Consider the following 13,254-nt stretch of genomic DNA (forward strand, 5'->3'; position numbering starts at 1 on the left):
ATCTAGGGAAAAAAAAATTCAATCCGAAAAAAAAAATTAAGGAAATCTTCCATATAATTTTTTGCTAAACTTATAAAGTTTCTTTAAAATTTATAAATTAATTTTTATGAAAGTTAAAAATAAGTAATTCATTTTAAACGTGTTCATTTTATTAATATTTAAGAGTTTCATAACAATTTGTCGTCTAGGATCTCTTATTTCTTAGAGCCGACCCTACTTGTAGGTCCCTTAAAACATGTTGATAAAAAGTTATTCGAGTGTTAAAAATAAGCCAAACATAGGCCTAGTTTTATCACCTGCATTTTCCTCGCATGACCTGGTTTGTGCTTTGTTGTTTTCATTAGACATCTTTGTTATAATGTCATTTGCCTATTCGAGATACAAAAAATACAAAATCAATAATTTAGTCCTTTTTTAATAAAGATTCTTTACAACTTATTTTTAATCATATATGCTCTCAATAAATATTTTTGTACATAGATCAAGAATTTTTCTTTATTTTTTAACAACAAATTCTCTAAAAAAAAATCATTTTTCATAAAATCTTTTCTCTAAAAATCTGCATGAAACCGACACTAAACCCTTGTTTGCTCACAATTATTTTCAAAATACATTTTTCTCTATCTTATTTTCAACCATACATTCTTCAATAAAATTATATTAAACACAAATTCAAAATGTTTCTTTATTTTCTAACAACACATTCTTCAAAATACTATTTCAAAATACATTTTGAGGCAAATATGAAGCTCAAACATGCTCTAAATATAAAGGTTGAAGAGTTTAAATAGATGTTTAAATCAAACATGTGTACTATTAAATATTATAGTAACATTTTGAAAAAATGTTATCAACTTTTTAACCATACATTTTCATGTCTGCCTAGCCCGTCCATCTTCGGCGCAAGAGTGCTCAATCAATAAGCCATTTCTCACTCTTTTAGGGGTGACAACTTCTATGCAAACCACCTTCCTGATTGTATCTACAGCCTTATCTTTTTTATTAGTGAGCGATGATTTATGGGTCTTAGCTGGCGATCTAGGTTATTTTCTTCTCGACGATGAAGCATATCTTTCATCACCTCACCGGTCAACCTTAATACCTGTTGTTTTGAAGTCATATCTAGTATTCAGAGTTTACATCGATTTGATACCACTCTCGTGGCCTGCATCGAAATAATGTTTTACTCCACAACTTTTATCATCTTTCAATCTCACATTACATCAATTTGTATTATAATCTGCAAAAATATTTTACCAAAAGTTTCGTCAAACAGCATAAGAATAAATTCAAAGCCAAATTCACAGGTTAAATAAGGCTACGAAATTTAAGAATATTCTCGTCCAAGAAATTGACAAAAAATACCCCCCCCCCCCCCCCCCAAAACAATTTTTTTTTTTTTTTTGTTAAATTTAGGCAAAAATAATTTTTTCGGACAGTTACATCAACTCTTATTTTCTATTTATCAATTTACGGAATTCCCCTTCAAGATTTTGTTTCCTACCATAAAACTTTTGATTTAAGAAAAAATACAAACAAAATTTGATTTATTGGATAAATTAAAGTAAAATTTTTCCCTTTTGTTTATCTAAACAAATGCTACGTCACCTCCAACATGCCCTGGAGACACCAGTAGTCAACCATAGTCATTAGTCAAATTGCAAACTTATCCCATAAGTAAGAAGAAATTTCTTGATGATGACTAAATTAGCAATATAAATATATATAAAAAAATAAATTAGCATTTTATTATTCCAAACTGTCGTAATTGAATTCGAACGATAGGAATAAAAAAATTCAAACAACTGATTCAATGTAATTATTTGGTCCTAACTAAAAAGAAAAAGAAAAAGAAATTCAAAGAAAGGGCGAAAATAATAAATAACGAAGCCTACTATTTTATTACAGTCGCGCGTCTTCCGTCGTCGAGCTTTTACCTTCTCTCTTCTTCCATTGTCCTTTTCTCTCTCTTCGATCCAGCTCGATCAACGAATGCAGGTAAATTTCTTGTTTCTCTTACGGTTACCGTAATTGAATTGGATTGAATTTGGTGCACTCGGTGTTGAATTTTTTAAGAGAAGGGGATTCGTGGATAAAACCTTGATTTTTACTTTGCTTAAATTAGGGTTTTAGGCGTATGGATTAATTGTTGACGTATTATAGTTGGGTTGGTTGATTATGCATTAGTTTGTAATTGAATTTGTCTGTTTTATTCTAAGTTCAGTGGCATAAAAGCTAGGATTTTTTCTGTGTTTTGTATTCTGTCTTCAATTTTTTCTTTATGTATGCGCTAAATTTAAACAGTTCTAGTTTTTTTAAGAAATACAAATTTATTGAGAAGAGATTCAAACATTGAATGTGTACTGACGGTCATCGCTAGCAGAATTCTGGCTTTCAGTTTTCGTTTTTGATTTCAAGTGGTCTATAATTCTTATAGACATCGAGTACAGTTTACATATTTGAAATTGTATTTTGTTCAAAATTGTTACTGCTGATCATAGTGATCTCCAAAAAATTTTAAATCCGATGTTTTTCAGTAGGAAAATTTGTCCACTTTAGTGGAGTACTAATTGTATATTTCTATCTGATTTTTTCTTTCAAGTTTCCAGCGACCTTCCATAATAGCCTGTATGGAGTTTAACTAATAAAAAATATGAGTTGATAGATTGTTATTAATTTCTGAAAGTTGGTACTGTAACTCTGGCTCATACTTGCTCTTAATGGCTTATTCTTGTTAGGTACCATAAAGTTGTATCTGCTGAAGTAGATTTACTTCCAATGCTCACTTTTGAGGGGAAGGCTCTGTAGATATGTGATCTGACACTGAGTTTTGATAATGGTTGGAAATTCGAGATTCGAATTGACTTCGGCTAGCCCTGAATCTAGTTTTACAGGGAATTATCAAATTGGGCAAAGAGGGAGTTATCCTAGTCTGGTACTGGATAGGTCTGGAAGCTTCAGAGAGGGTGCAGAGAGTAGGATGTTTGGTTCTGGGAAGGCTACATCCAGGGGGAGTGCTATGTTGTCGGGGGATTTACCTGCATTGTCTCAATGTCTGCTGCTGGAGCCGATCGTAATGATTGATCAAAAATGTTCACGGTCCAGTGAGTTAAGGAGGGTTCTGGGCTTTTCTGTTGGCTGCAGCTCAGAAGACTACTCCTTCGGTGCTGGTCATCTGAAGAATTCATCTCCAGTGGCTGTGGACGAATTAAAGAGATTGAAGGCTAGTCTTGCAGATACTCGTGTCAAAGCCAGGTAAGTTTTATTCTTCATTTTATCTTGTTCTTTCAGAGATCTGCTGGACATTAAAGTTATCTAGTCAACACCCTAGAGATCCTGCCCATGTCTTTCTCTGCATTTCCTGTCTCGGTGATGAATATTTTATTGGACTGTTAACATGTTTTATTCATCTATCACCGACCTGAATTAGTTTAAGATCTATTTTGTTTGCATTGATGCTAACATTGTCAAACTGGCTCTTGATATAAATTAGTAAACATGAAATATATGTAGCTACCTTCAGCATATCTTTACATTTTAAATTCTTTCTTTTTGTTTTTGTTCCTGAATATGTTGCATTCTTCTTTTTGACTAGTGGCAGAGCAAAAAAGTTGGATGAGCATTTAAATAAATTGAACAAATATTTTGAGGGTATGACCTCCAAGAAGCTGCAGCGAAAAGAACCATCCACAAATGAAAGATCGGGTAGTTCAAACTTGAAGATTGGAACCCAGGTGAACCGAAGCTCATTGGAAGTTGGAAATCAGAAATTCGAGGATCGGCCTAAGAATGTTATTCTTAATAAGCGTGTGCGCACATCAGTGGCAGAAACTCGGGTTTGTGATAATTGAACTTTGTTTTTGTTGAGTTTCTATTGTTTCCTACACTTAATTCTCGTTTCTGATTTAAAAAGATAGGAGAGGCACACTCATTTTCAATCTGTTTGCTTTGGCTATTTCGGCTTCACTTCCTTTGGCTGCCTTTATATGTGTCATTGTAACCGAGAAAGGGGGTTAGAAATGTGATATTGAATGGAAGCAAGAGAGGATCTACCCAACTCTTTGTGTGTTTACAAACATTTTCACTCATAAGTAGAAAGTACGAGAACTTAAACAGACATTTCTAGATGGACAATCCATAAAAATTAAAAATTTAATTGGTACAATAAACATTTACTTTTCATGATATATTCTAGTGCGTTCACATTGTTTAATCTCACCTATCCATTTTCCAGATTTCTTTTGATTTGCGGAATAACCTTTCCTTGTTATATTTTTTAATGTTCTTGAGAATTGATTATGTCTTCCCCCTCTCTCAGACCGAATGCCGTGGTAATGGATTACCACGGCAGCCGTTGGTGGCGTCAAAAGACCGAGATATGCTTAAAGATAATAATGCAGATTCTGATATGGTTGAGGAAAAGATAAGGAAATTGCCTGCTGGTGGAGAGGGTTGGGAGAAGGGAATGAAAAGGAAGCGCTCTGTTGGTGCAGCTTTTTCCAAACCCATTGGCAATGATGGGGAAGCAAAACAAAATGCACACCATAAGCTTGCCAATGAGCACAGCCTGCTATCCTGCGATTCCTCCCACGGTTTCAGGTACCCGCATTCATATAATGTAGTAAAGATTCATGGTTCCACAGCATTTCCTTTATTCTTTTGTATCTTTCTTTTTGTTTGAATGATGCTGCTTGTATTGAGCCATTACTGAGTTGAACTTTCAACTACATATTTAAAGTCTGGAACTGTTATCCTTGAAAATTCATATGCTTCTATAAGAATATTTTCTATGGCGTTAGAAGAAATACTATTATGAAACTTTGGAGATGCATCTCTCATTTGTACAAGTATGGATTGACGTACTTCAAAAAAAATTTAGAATAGTATTTCTTAGCTAAAAACAGTTGACAACATGAGTATATCATGGAATTTATATTGGCGTCCATATCGTCAAATCCATTTTTGGTTATTTCTTTATTTTTCTACTAAACATTTTGAAAAAGAATCCTTTCTTTATCTTTTCATTGTTATTGATGCACACTGACTGTTTCTCGATGGAAAAAACAATTATGTGTATTACATTATTAAGGTATTATGTTCACAAGAAATTTAATGTTTTAGTCCAATTAAAAGTTGAGCTGGCAACATGTGTACTTATTGTTATGATTTCTAAACTTCTGGGATGAGCAAAAGTAGTTTATTCAGTCTGTTTGGGTTTGATTTCGTCAAACTGAATTTACCTTGCACGGAGTGTTAGGTTGATCACTTGGTTATTAAAGGTGAAAAGAAAGTGCGATTTTCTTGACAAATGAGAATAGGTTTCAGAGTTAAATCTTTTAAGCTACTCATTGAAACACAATAAACACTGTTTAAATCCTTGAAACATGTTTTCACAGATCAGGGGCTCCTACTGGTGCCAGTTCCACTAGCAAATTGGATTCTTCTTCGTCCCCTGCAAGTTCTAGTGCTCGTGCAACTCTAAAAAATGAACCTGAAAAATCTGTTCCTTCAAGGGATGTTTCTGCTGGAGCAACTAAGGAGCGAGTATCGGGGAAAGGAAATATTAAGTGCGTTCAAACTTTTTCTGTCTATAATGCTAAGAGTCAGAAAAGATTATATCCTTAGCTAACCATCATTTGTACTTGCCCTAAACACTCCATTTTCTGGTGATGATACTTTTACTGGATTTTTCTTTTAGGTTGAATACCCTTGAGGACAATCATGCAATTTGCCCTAGTCCAATAACTAAAGGAAAGGCCTCGAGGGCTCCCCGAACTGGCTCTGCAACTTCAAACAATTCAGCTTCTAACGTTCCTCGTGTGTCTGGAACTATGGAGAGCTGGGAACAACCCCCAGGCATAAGCAAAAACCCTTCATTTAATGGGACTAGCAGTCGCAAGCGGGCTAGTCCTGCAGGATCATCTTCTCCACCCTTGACTCAATGGGCTGGTCAGAGGCCACAGAAGATTTCTCGTACAAGAAGGACTAATCCTCTGTCGGTGTCAAACCACGATGAAGTACAGTTGCAGTCTGAAGGATGCTCTCCTACAGAATTTGGTGCCAGATTAAGCTCTAGTGGAAATGATCCTCCTCTTCTCTCGGAGAATACAGCCAATGGAATCCAAATTTTCAATCCAAAATCTGGAAATGTTTCATCCCCTGCTAGATTGTCTGAAAGTGATGAATCTGGTTCTGGTGAAAACGGAATGGAGAAGAAACCTATAGGTAGTGGCTATGTGGACAAAAAAGCTGCGAGTGCAAATAAAATTGTGGTTAAAGAAGAAATTGGTGATGGTGTGTGGAGACAAGGGCAGAATGGAAGGGTATCACCATTTTCTGGGGCTAGTAGTTCATCAATGAGAGAGAAGCTGGACAATCCAACACCTGCCAAGCCACTGCGAAATGCGAGATCTGGTTGTGACAAGAGTGGAAGGTACTGAGATTTTCATAACAGGAGAAATTATGCCTAAATTGAAATTTTCTTGTTTCCTCTATCTCATGGGGATTTTTGTTAAACTGTGACAGCAAATCAGGTCGTACTTTGAAGAAGCTATCAGATCGCAAAGGCGTTTCTCGGCTTGGCCATGTGGCAAGTGGGGGTTCTCCTGATTTTAATGGTATTTGTTTGAATATAATTTATTATCAGAATTATTCTCCTACATTTTAAAGTGATTTTGCATTATCCTTGTTCGATTTATTAGTTTTCATCTGTCTCTCTTTGTCTGTCATTTATCTCTCGTAGTTGTTAGCTACTATGCTGGTCTAAAAAGGGATCAGCTACTGCTTTCTTGTACTTATTATACCTCAGTTCTTGAGAATTTTTAAGCTATAATGTATATGGGAGGTTTGAAGTCAGCTGAATTACTTATGGGGCTCCAGAGTCATACTAAAACCACTTTTACCAGCTTGAATTATGTGTCATATGAAGGATTAATTGACATTTCTGCTTGCCTCAAACAAAAGGCAAGCAGAGATAAATGGAAGAAGCCCACATAAACAGATTTTTGTTTCTTGAAATTCTTAAGATTGTGAAATACTTTGTTGATGCATTATGATTTTTCAGGGGAAGCAGAGGATGACCATGAAGAGCTCTTAACAGCTGTGAATATGGCTTGCAATTCTAGCTGTATGTGTTTAGCTTCAGTTGTTTTTCTTTCGTATTGATTATATTTCTTTCTCAAATAGATCTTGGGAATTTTTTTTACTTGCTGTAGTTCTTGCCTGTTCAAGCCCATTCTGGAAGAAATTTGAGACATTGTTTACCTCTATTAGTACAGACAAAAAATCATACTTATTACAAGAGGTGACTACCTTAACGGTTAATGTGTTACAATATAGCTCACCTTCTTATTTGATTAATTTTAAATGGTCATTGAGACTTGAATTTTCTTTGTTGTTTTTGACTAGCTGAAATTAGCTGAAGAGTGTGGAAGTCCGTCTCAATTCTCTGGCCATGGCAATGACGTTCAGGTGAAATTGGTTTATGATCTGTGATAGCTCTTCTTTTCTCTCCTATTCTTTTGATTGTTTTGAATATAGTTTCAATATGAATATTCTATGCATAATTGAATACATAAAACAATAAAACGCCATCATTTGGCCCTTTCAGCCTCTTGGCTTTAGATTACAATAATATGAAATTACTGGAGGGAACAGGTTCTGCCTCTATTTTTATTTTGTGGATCTGCTTCATCTGAAATTCAAAAGAATTCTTGTTTTATCAGGTTGATGTCCATGAAAAAAAGTCAGCATTTGATTCTCTTTCTGGTAAGAGAAATCAACAAATGACAATTCAAACTGGGACAAAGGACTCCTCTGATATGGTGGAATTTATTGAGCAATTACAGGATTCTTCTTTGTTTGGGTACCGTGACACAGAGAGAAGACACAACACAGTTACGCCACTTTACCAAAGAATACTATCCGCTCTTATTGTAGAAGATGAAATTGAAGAATTTGAAGAAAATAGGTTTGGAGGACCAAGTACTATTCCTGTTGATTCCTGCCTTCTTATTGATACTCAAAGTAGATATCGAGATAGACTGGACTTCTGTGAGACAATTTTTGGTGTCCAAACTCCGAAAAATGGTAATTCACACATATTTTTTTCTTGTAATGGAAATGCTGATTATGACAGTAGCCCTAATGTTCGACATCATACACGTAATGGAGAATTGCTGCAAGGGGATAGTGGATATGTGCATTCAGAGGTGGAAGTGTTGGTTAGACTTTCAAGGTGTGATTATGGTCCAGAAAGTTTACAGTCAACAAATTATAGCATTTCTTCCATTGATTGCCAATACGAGCAGATGTGTCTTGAAGACAAACTCGTACTGGAACTGCAAAGTGTTGGCCTGTTTTTAGAAACTGTGGTAAGCTATTGTTTTAGGGGAGATAATGGAGATTGAAGTGACGTTTCTCGTCTTTAAGTTGAAAAGGTTTTCATCATAAGTTCCCATTCCCCGTTTTCCTCATTTTTCTCTGGAATTTAATGTAATAATTTTATCAATAATTTGCTTGTTTAAGCGACAAATGCAACCTTTACATGTGTCATGGTTTTTCTCTTTGCTACTTGGGTTATGTTTCTTATTCATTTAAGTATTTGTTTTTTATTTTCTCACTGGGATGCCTACTGTAGCCTGCCTTGGATGACAGAGAGGACAAGGTAATCAATCAGGATATTGATCAGCTGGAGAGGGGACTCCATCAGCAGGTTATCTTACACCACCATTTCCATTTAGGAGTACCTTTATTTCCCTACCAGTACCCATCTAAAGCCTTTGCCGATCGTTATTCTTCCCTAAGATTTGTCCTTTAAATTATACTGAGTATTCCTCTTACTTACGCTTGAAACTGTAGATTGGAAAGAAAAAGATGTTCCTGGATAAAATATGCAAGGCTATTGAAGAAGGCAAGGATGTAGACCTACGGTAAATACTTTAAACTTGGATTTTGTTCGCGAGCATTTGATCTTCCTATTATTGCCAATAATTGCAAATTTTTGCTCAAATCTTATTATAACAAACACATTATGCTTAATATGCAGGGATCCTGAGCAGCTTGCTATGGATAAACTTGTAGAGTTGGCATACAAGAAACTTTTGGCAAGTATTTATTGCTTTTTGTTGATCATCTACAGAGCATTAATGTGCTGTTTAGCTGTACAGATATGTGCATGGTTCACTTTTGTCTACGTTTATTGGTTGTGTGGAGTTCATGGATCATCTAGTGTTGGATCATTTGAGAAATGGCCCTTGAAGCACAGTTACTCCTAATCTTTTATAATTACAAGGAATTATTGTTTTAAAATTTATGCAGGAAAAAGAAAAATTTCTTGTTAGTTGAAATTTGAATGTCTCACCTCTATGATGTTTCTTGATTGAAATACTTGAATGTCAGGCATTGTAATACTTGATTGTCTTGTACAATAGCCTTTTGGGCAAAAAATGTTTGTTCTTGGGTGAAAACTTGAAGATTAAGCTCATGTGTTGGCCCCCATTAAATTACATTCCATTTTTCTCTTTCCTATTTTTCAGTCACACAATCTTCCATAAAATAATATTACACGTACATCGAAAACTTTTCCTTCTTTTTTAATAACTCATTTTTCAAAAAAAAATACTATTCCACCCATTTTCATTTCCAAAAAATGAGAGTCAAACGGAGGCTAATATGCTTCATAGGTAGGTTACAAAAGATAGTATAAGACATGTCAACCTGGGCGGGCTAGATTGGAAGGGCCCACCTATCCATCGGTCCAGCCCAACGTCAGGTTGGAACTGCTAGGATAAATTTAAGAACAAATTAAATTTTAGAAGTTGAACATTGTGCACTATAAATTTTAACTACGATAATTAGACTTTCTGTAAAATTCTTTCCTTTAATGTCATATTTTAAATCTGTCGTTAAGGTTCAATAGTAGAGTATCTCTTGAATTATTTGACAGGCAACTAGAGGAAGTTTCGCTACTAAACATCGGATTGCTAAGGTGTCAAAACAAGGTGCGTTGGCTTTTGCCAAGAGAACACTTGATAAGTGTCGGAAATTTGAAGATTCAGGAGTAAGTTGCTTTGCTGAGCCCACACTTCGTGATGCCATTTATGCTGCACCGACTCAGATTGCTGAAGGAGAGCTGCTGACCAGTAGAGACCTTGTAGTTGCTAATGGTGAGCATATGCCACTTAGTCTTGTTTTCAACAATGCTTAAGCAGTTACATTTTGGTAACTGCTTGCTTCCGAGTCTCTTATCTCTCTGTGCTTTGGTTTTGCTTGAAATATGTTGTTAGCCTGTTGTTTGGCAGAAAAGACCCCCATGAGTTGGTTTGGTATAATGGGTAAAACTAGCCGGAATGGTCTATTTTATTTGCTAAATCACGAGTTTAAGGGGTCATAAGGGTCGAGTACGGCCTCAAAGTCAATGCCGTATTATTGTGATTTTATTGACATTCTTTTAAAACCTTTCGCATTTTATAAATACATCAGTTCATTTCCTGACAGGCTGTATCTAATATGCTTTTTCTTAACAGGCTGCTTGTCCCGTTTTGCTGATGGTTGTTTATCTGATGCACTTGAGACTTCAAGTCATCTATCTGATCAGACTTGCGCTAAAATTGGGCCGGTATTGAATAGAGGAAAGAAGAAGGAAGTATTGCTCGATCATGTTGGTGATGCTGTCTTTAGAGCCACATCCACTCTTGGCATTTTGGGCAATGCTAAGGGAAAGAGAAGTGAAAGAGACCCTTCAACCAGAAACGCTGTTTCCAGGGTATCAACGGGTGGCTTGAAGGGAGAGCGCAAAACAAAAGTGAAGCCAAAGCAAAAGATCGCTCAGCTTTCTACATCAGGAAATGGGGTTACAACACGTCCCGTATACGTTTCAGCTAGTGGTTCTGGTGAATTGGCCAATATTATTTGCAACAAGAAAAGGGATGTTAGATTTATGTCTTCTGGTAATGTCCCTCAGGATTCATCGAAGGACATCAAGGACTCCTTGGAATTAGAAAATTTGCCACTGAATGATTTAGACTCGATGGAGGAACTAGGGGTAGATACTGACATTGGTGCTCCTCAGGATTTCAATACGTGGTTCAATTTTGACGTGGATGGATTACAAGACCATGATTCTGTTGGCCTTGAGATACCCATGGATGACCTTTCTGAATTAAATATGTTTTGATCTCGGTAGTTCTTTTTGTACAGCGTGTAGAATATATGGCTAGCTACAGAAGAATGAATTTCTTTTTCTTTTTTCGTTGTAATTATCCGATTCTTTATGTGTACTTATATCGGGGAAATTGTTTAGGAAATCCTCATTGTGTAATCTGAACATTATTTTCCTTGTAATAAGAACATTTTGTTTAAATAATCTAATTAGTTGTTCGTAGCATAATCGTTAACATGGCTTTATTTGTATGGTGATTACTTCATACCTAACATGATGTGAATTGGACAATTTCTTTTAAAAATTCTATATTTACAAGGATGACTTCAAGTGAAATTTTAATGGATTTTAAAAGACTATAAATTATAAAAAATTTTGTGAATTTGAATAGGATTTTTTAGATTTCACAAGAATTTCTTTAAAGATTATGAAATTTCAAGAGAGTTTGTCATATGTGTTTTTCAACTTGAAATGTATCTATGGCCCGTTTGGGATGAATTTTGAGAATTGATTTTTTGACCGTTAGAAAAAAAGTGGGGTTTACCTGTGGAAGAAGAAGTCAAAAATTACGATTGGAATAATGAAATAACGGTCAAAAAATTAATTTTTTGAAATAAAAAATCCCTCCCAAACAGATAGTGTATCTCTGTAAATTCCTTTATTAATTCAATCTTTATAAATCTATAAATTATCGAGGATACTTAGATTTTAAAGAATTTTATTGAAATTCATTAAAATCTCAACTCGAGACAAATATTTTTTAATGAATTTTAATACAATCCATTAAAAATTTCAATTTGGGACATATAAATTTAGAAAAACTTTTAAAATCTATTAAAATTTCAATCAAAGACATCGCTGATAACTTATGTTTGGTTCATGTTTATGAACTATATATAATGACACACATTTCGATAAATTCACAAAGAAGTAATAAAAATGGACGGAATAATGCTTTTTTTTTTTCAAAGAAGTGGTTGAAAAAGAATGTTAAGTTTTTTGTTTACGTGTAATATTATTTTATACAAGATTGTGTGATTGAAAATAGGAGAGAGAAAAATGAAATGTAATGAGGCCAAACAGGTGCTTTGTCATCCTTTATACTCAGTATGTAGCATTTAAAGAATTTTACTCGTCATTCTTTACGGTCAAGTCTCAATGTATGGTTATAAGTATATCCAGATGTCCCATAATAAAACTAGTTGTTGATACCTTCTTCTCGATTTCTTCTTCCATACAGGCCATGCACGTGTTTATTCGAACATGATCATTTCATCACTATTGAGAATGAACTAAGGGTTCATTTGATTGTAAAGATGGAATTGAATTGTCTAGAAAACGAATTTCAATAAATTGAATTGTCTAGAATTATTTTCATGAGAATTGTAAATTATTGTGTTTTATTGGTATAATTTTTCACATGAAAAATGTTGAAATAAAAGTATTTTTTGATATTCGTTTAATTTTGTTTTACATGAAAATTGTCAATGAAATGGATGGAATTTACTGGTATTAGAAATGAAATTTGTTTCCATTGCCAAAACCAAGAAATAAATAAAAATAAATCAAGAAATTCAACTATCTTTGAATGTTCGTTTGGCCTTATTTTACATGAAAATTGTTAATTAAAGAGAAATATTTTTTTACAATAATTCTTAGAATTTGTTTTCATTACCAAAAAATAAAAAAAATAAAAAATTGCTACAGTACCTAGAAAAACCAATTCCCATCATATATGAAAACATGGAAAACCACACTTATTAACATAATTGTCAGACTCGACTCGGACGTCGACCCGAACAATGCAATGGGTCAACGGGTCAGTGGTCCAACCGATGACTCGGTGGTTCAACCAGCGGGTCAATTCCTATAAAAAATATTATTATCTATTTTCATTGAATAAATTTTTTTTTTCCATTTTCCACGAATAACTAAATTAACCTCATCTTATTTTGTTAACTAAATATCAATTTGTATCCCAAGTTCACAAATTTTGAATCATATATAGTCAAATATGGACTTGAAACACACCAAAAAAAAAAAAAAAAAAAAAAAAAACTTTATATGGAAAAGTTCAAAAAAATAGTTTAATA

The 13,254-nt window shown here is 34.3% G+C and overlaps 1 protein-coding gene across 3 annotated transcripts; it reads left to right on the forward strand.

The window, feature by feature from the left end:
• The first annotated feature begins 1,861 nt into the window (after positions 1-1,861).
• On the forward strand, positions 1,862-11,386 carry LOC111385469. 3 transcript variants are annotated; one of them, XM_023009860.1, is made up of 17 exons: positions 1,862-1,998; positions 2,739-3,255; positions 3,596-3,836; positions 4,319-4,599; positions 5,397-5,567; positions 5,699-6,433; positions 6,526-6,617; positions 7,064-7,126; positions 7,215-7,303; positions 7,408-7,470; positions 7,725-8,088; positions 8,173-8,372; positions 8,639-8,713; positions 8,860-8,930; positions 9,047-9,104; positions 9,947-10,166; positions 10,527-11,386. In XM_023009860.1, the coding sequence occupies exons 2-17, from the start codon at positions 2,837-2,839 to the stop codon at positions 11,174-11,176; spliced, it is 3,792 nt and encodes a 1,263-aa protein (XP_022865628.1). In that variant the 5' UTR covers positions 1,862-1,998; positions 2,739-2,836; the 3' UTR covers positions 11,177-11,386. The 3 variants fall into 3 exon arrangements, with proteins under 3 accessions (XP_022865628.1, XP_022865626.1, XP_022865627.1); XM_023009858.1 differs by having other exon boundaries at positions 7,725-8,372; XM_023009859.1 differs by having other exon boundaries at positions 3,602-3,836; positions 7,725-8,372.
• Positions 11,387-13,254: the final 1,868 nt, after the last annotated feature.

Source organism: Olea europaea, unplaced genomic scaffold, assembly GCF_002742605.1.
Source record: "Olea europaea var. sylvestris unplaced genomic scaffold, O_europaea_v1 scaffold3171, whole genome shotgun sequence".
In the NCBI taxonomy this organism is placed as follows: Eukaryota; Viridiplantae; Streptophyta; class Magnoliopsida; order Lamiales; family Oleaceae; genus Olea; species Olea europaea.

Bases quoted from the DNA above. Each gene is read 5' to 3' on its own strand.
- LOC111385469 (XM_023009858.1), top strand. From the start codon at position 2,837: ATGGTTGGAAATTCGAGATTCGAATTGACTTCGGCTAGCCCTGAATCT. The intron at 7,127-7,214 runs GTATGTGTTTAG...TACTTGCTGTAG, and splicing joins TATGGCTTGCAATTCTAGCT to TTCTTGCCTGTTCAAGCCCA. The intron at 8,373-8,638 runs GTAAGCTATTGT...TGCCTACTGTAG, and splicing joins GCCTGTTTTTAGAAACTGTG to CCTGCCTTGGATGACAGAGA.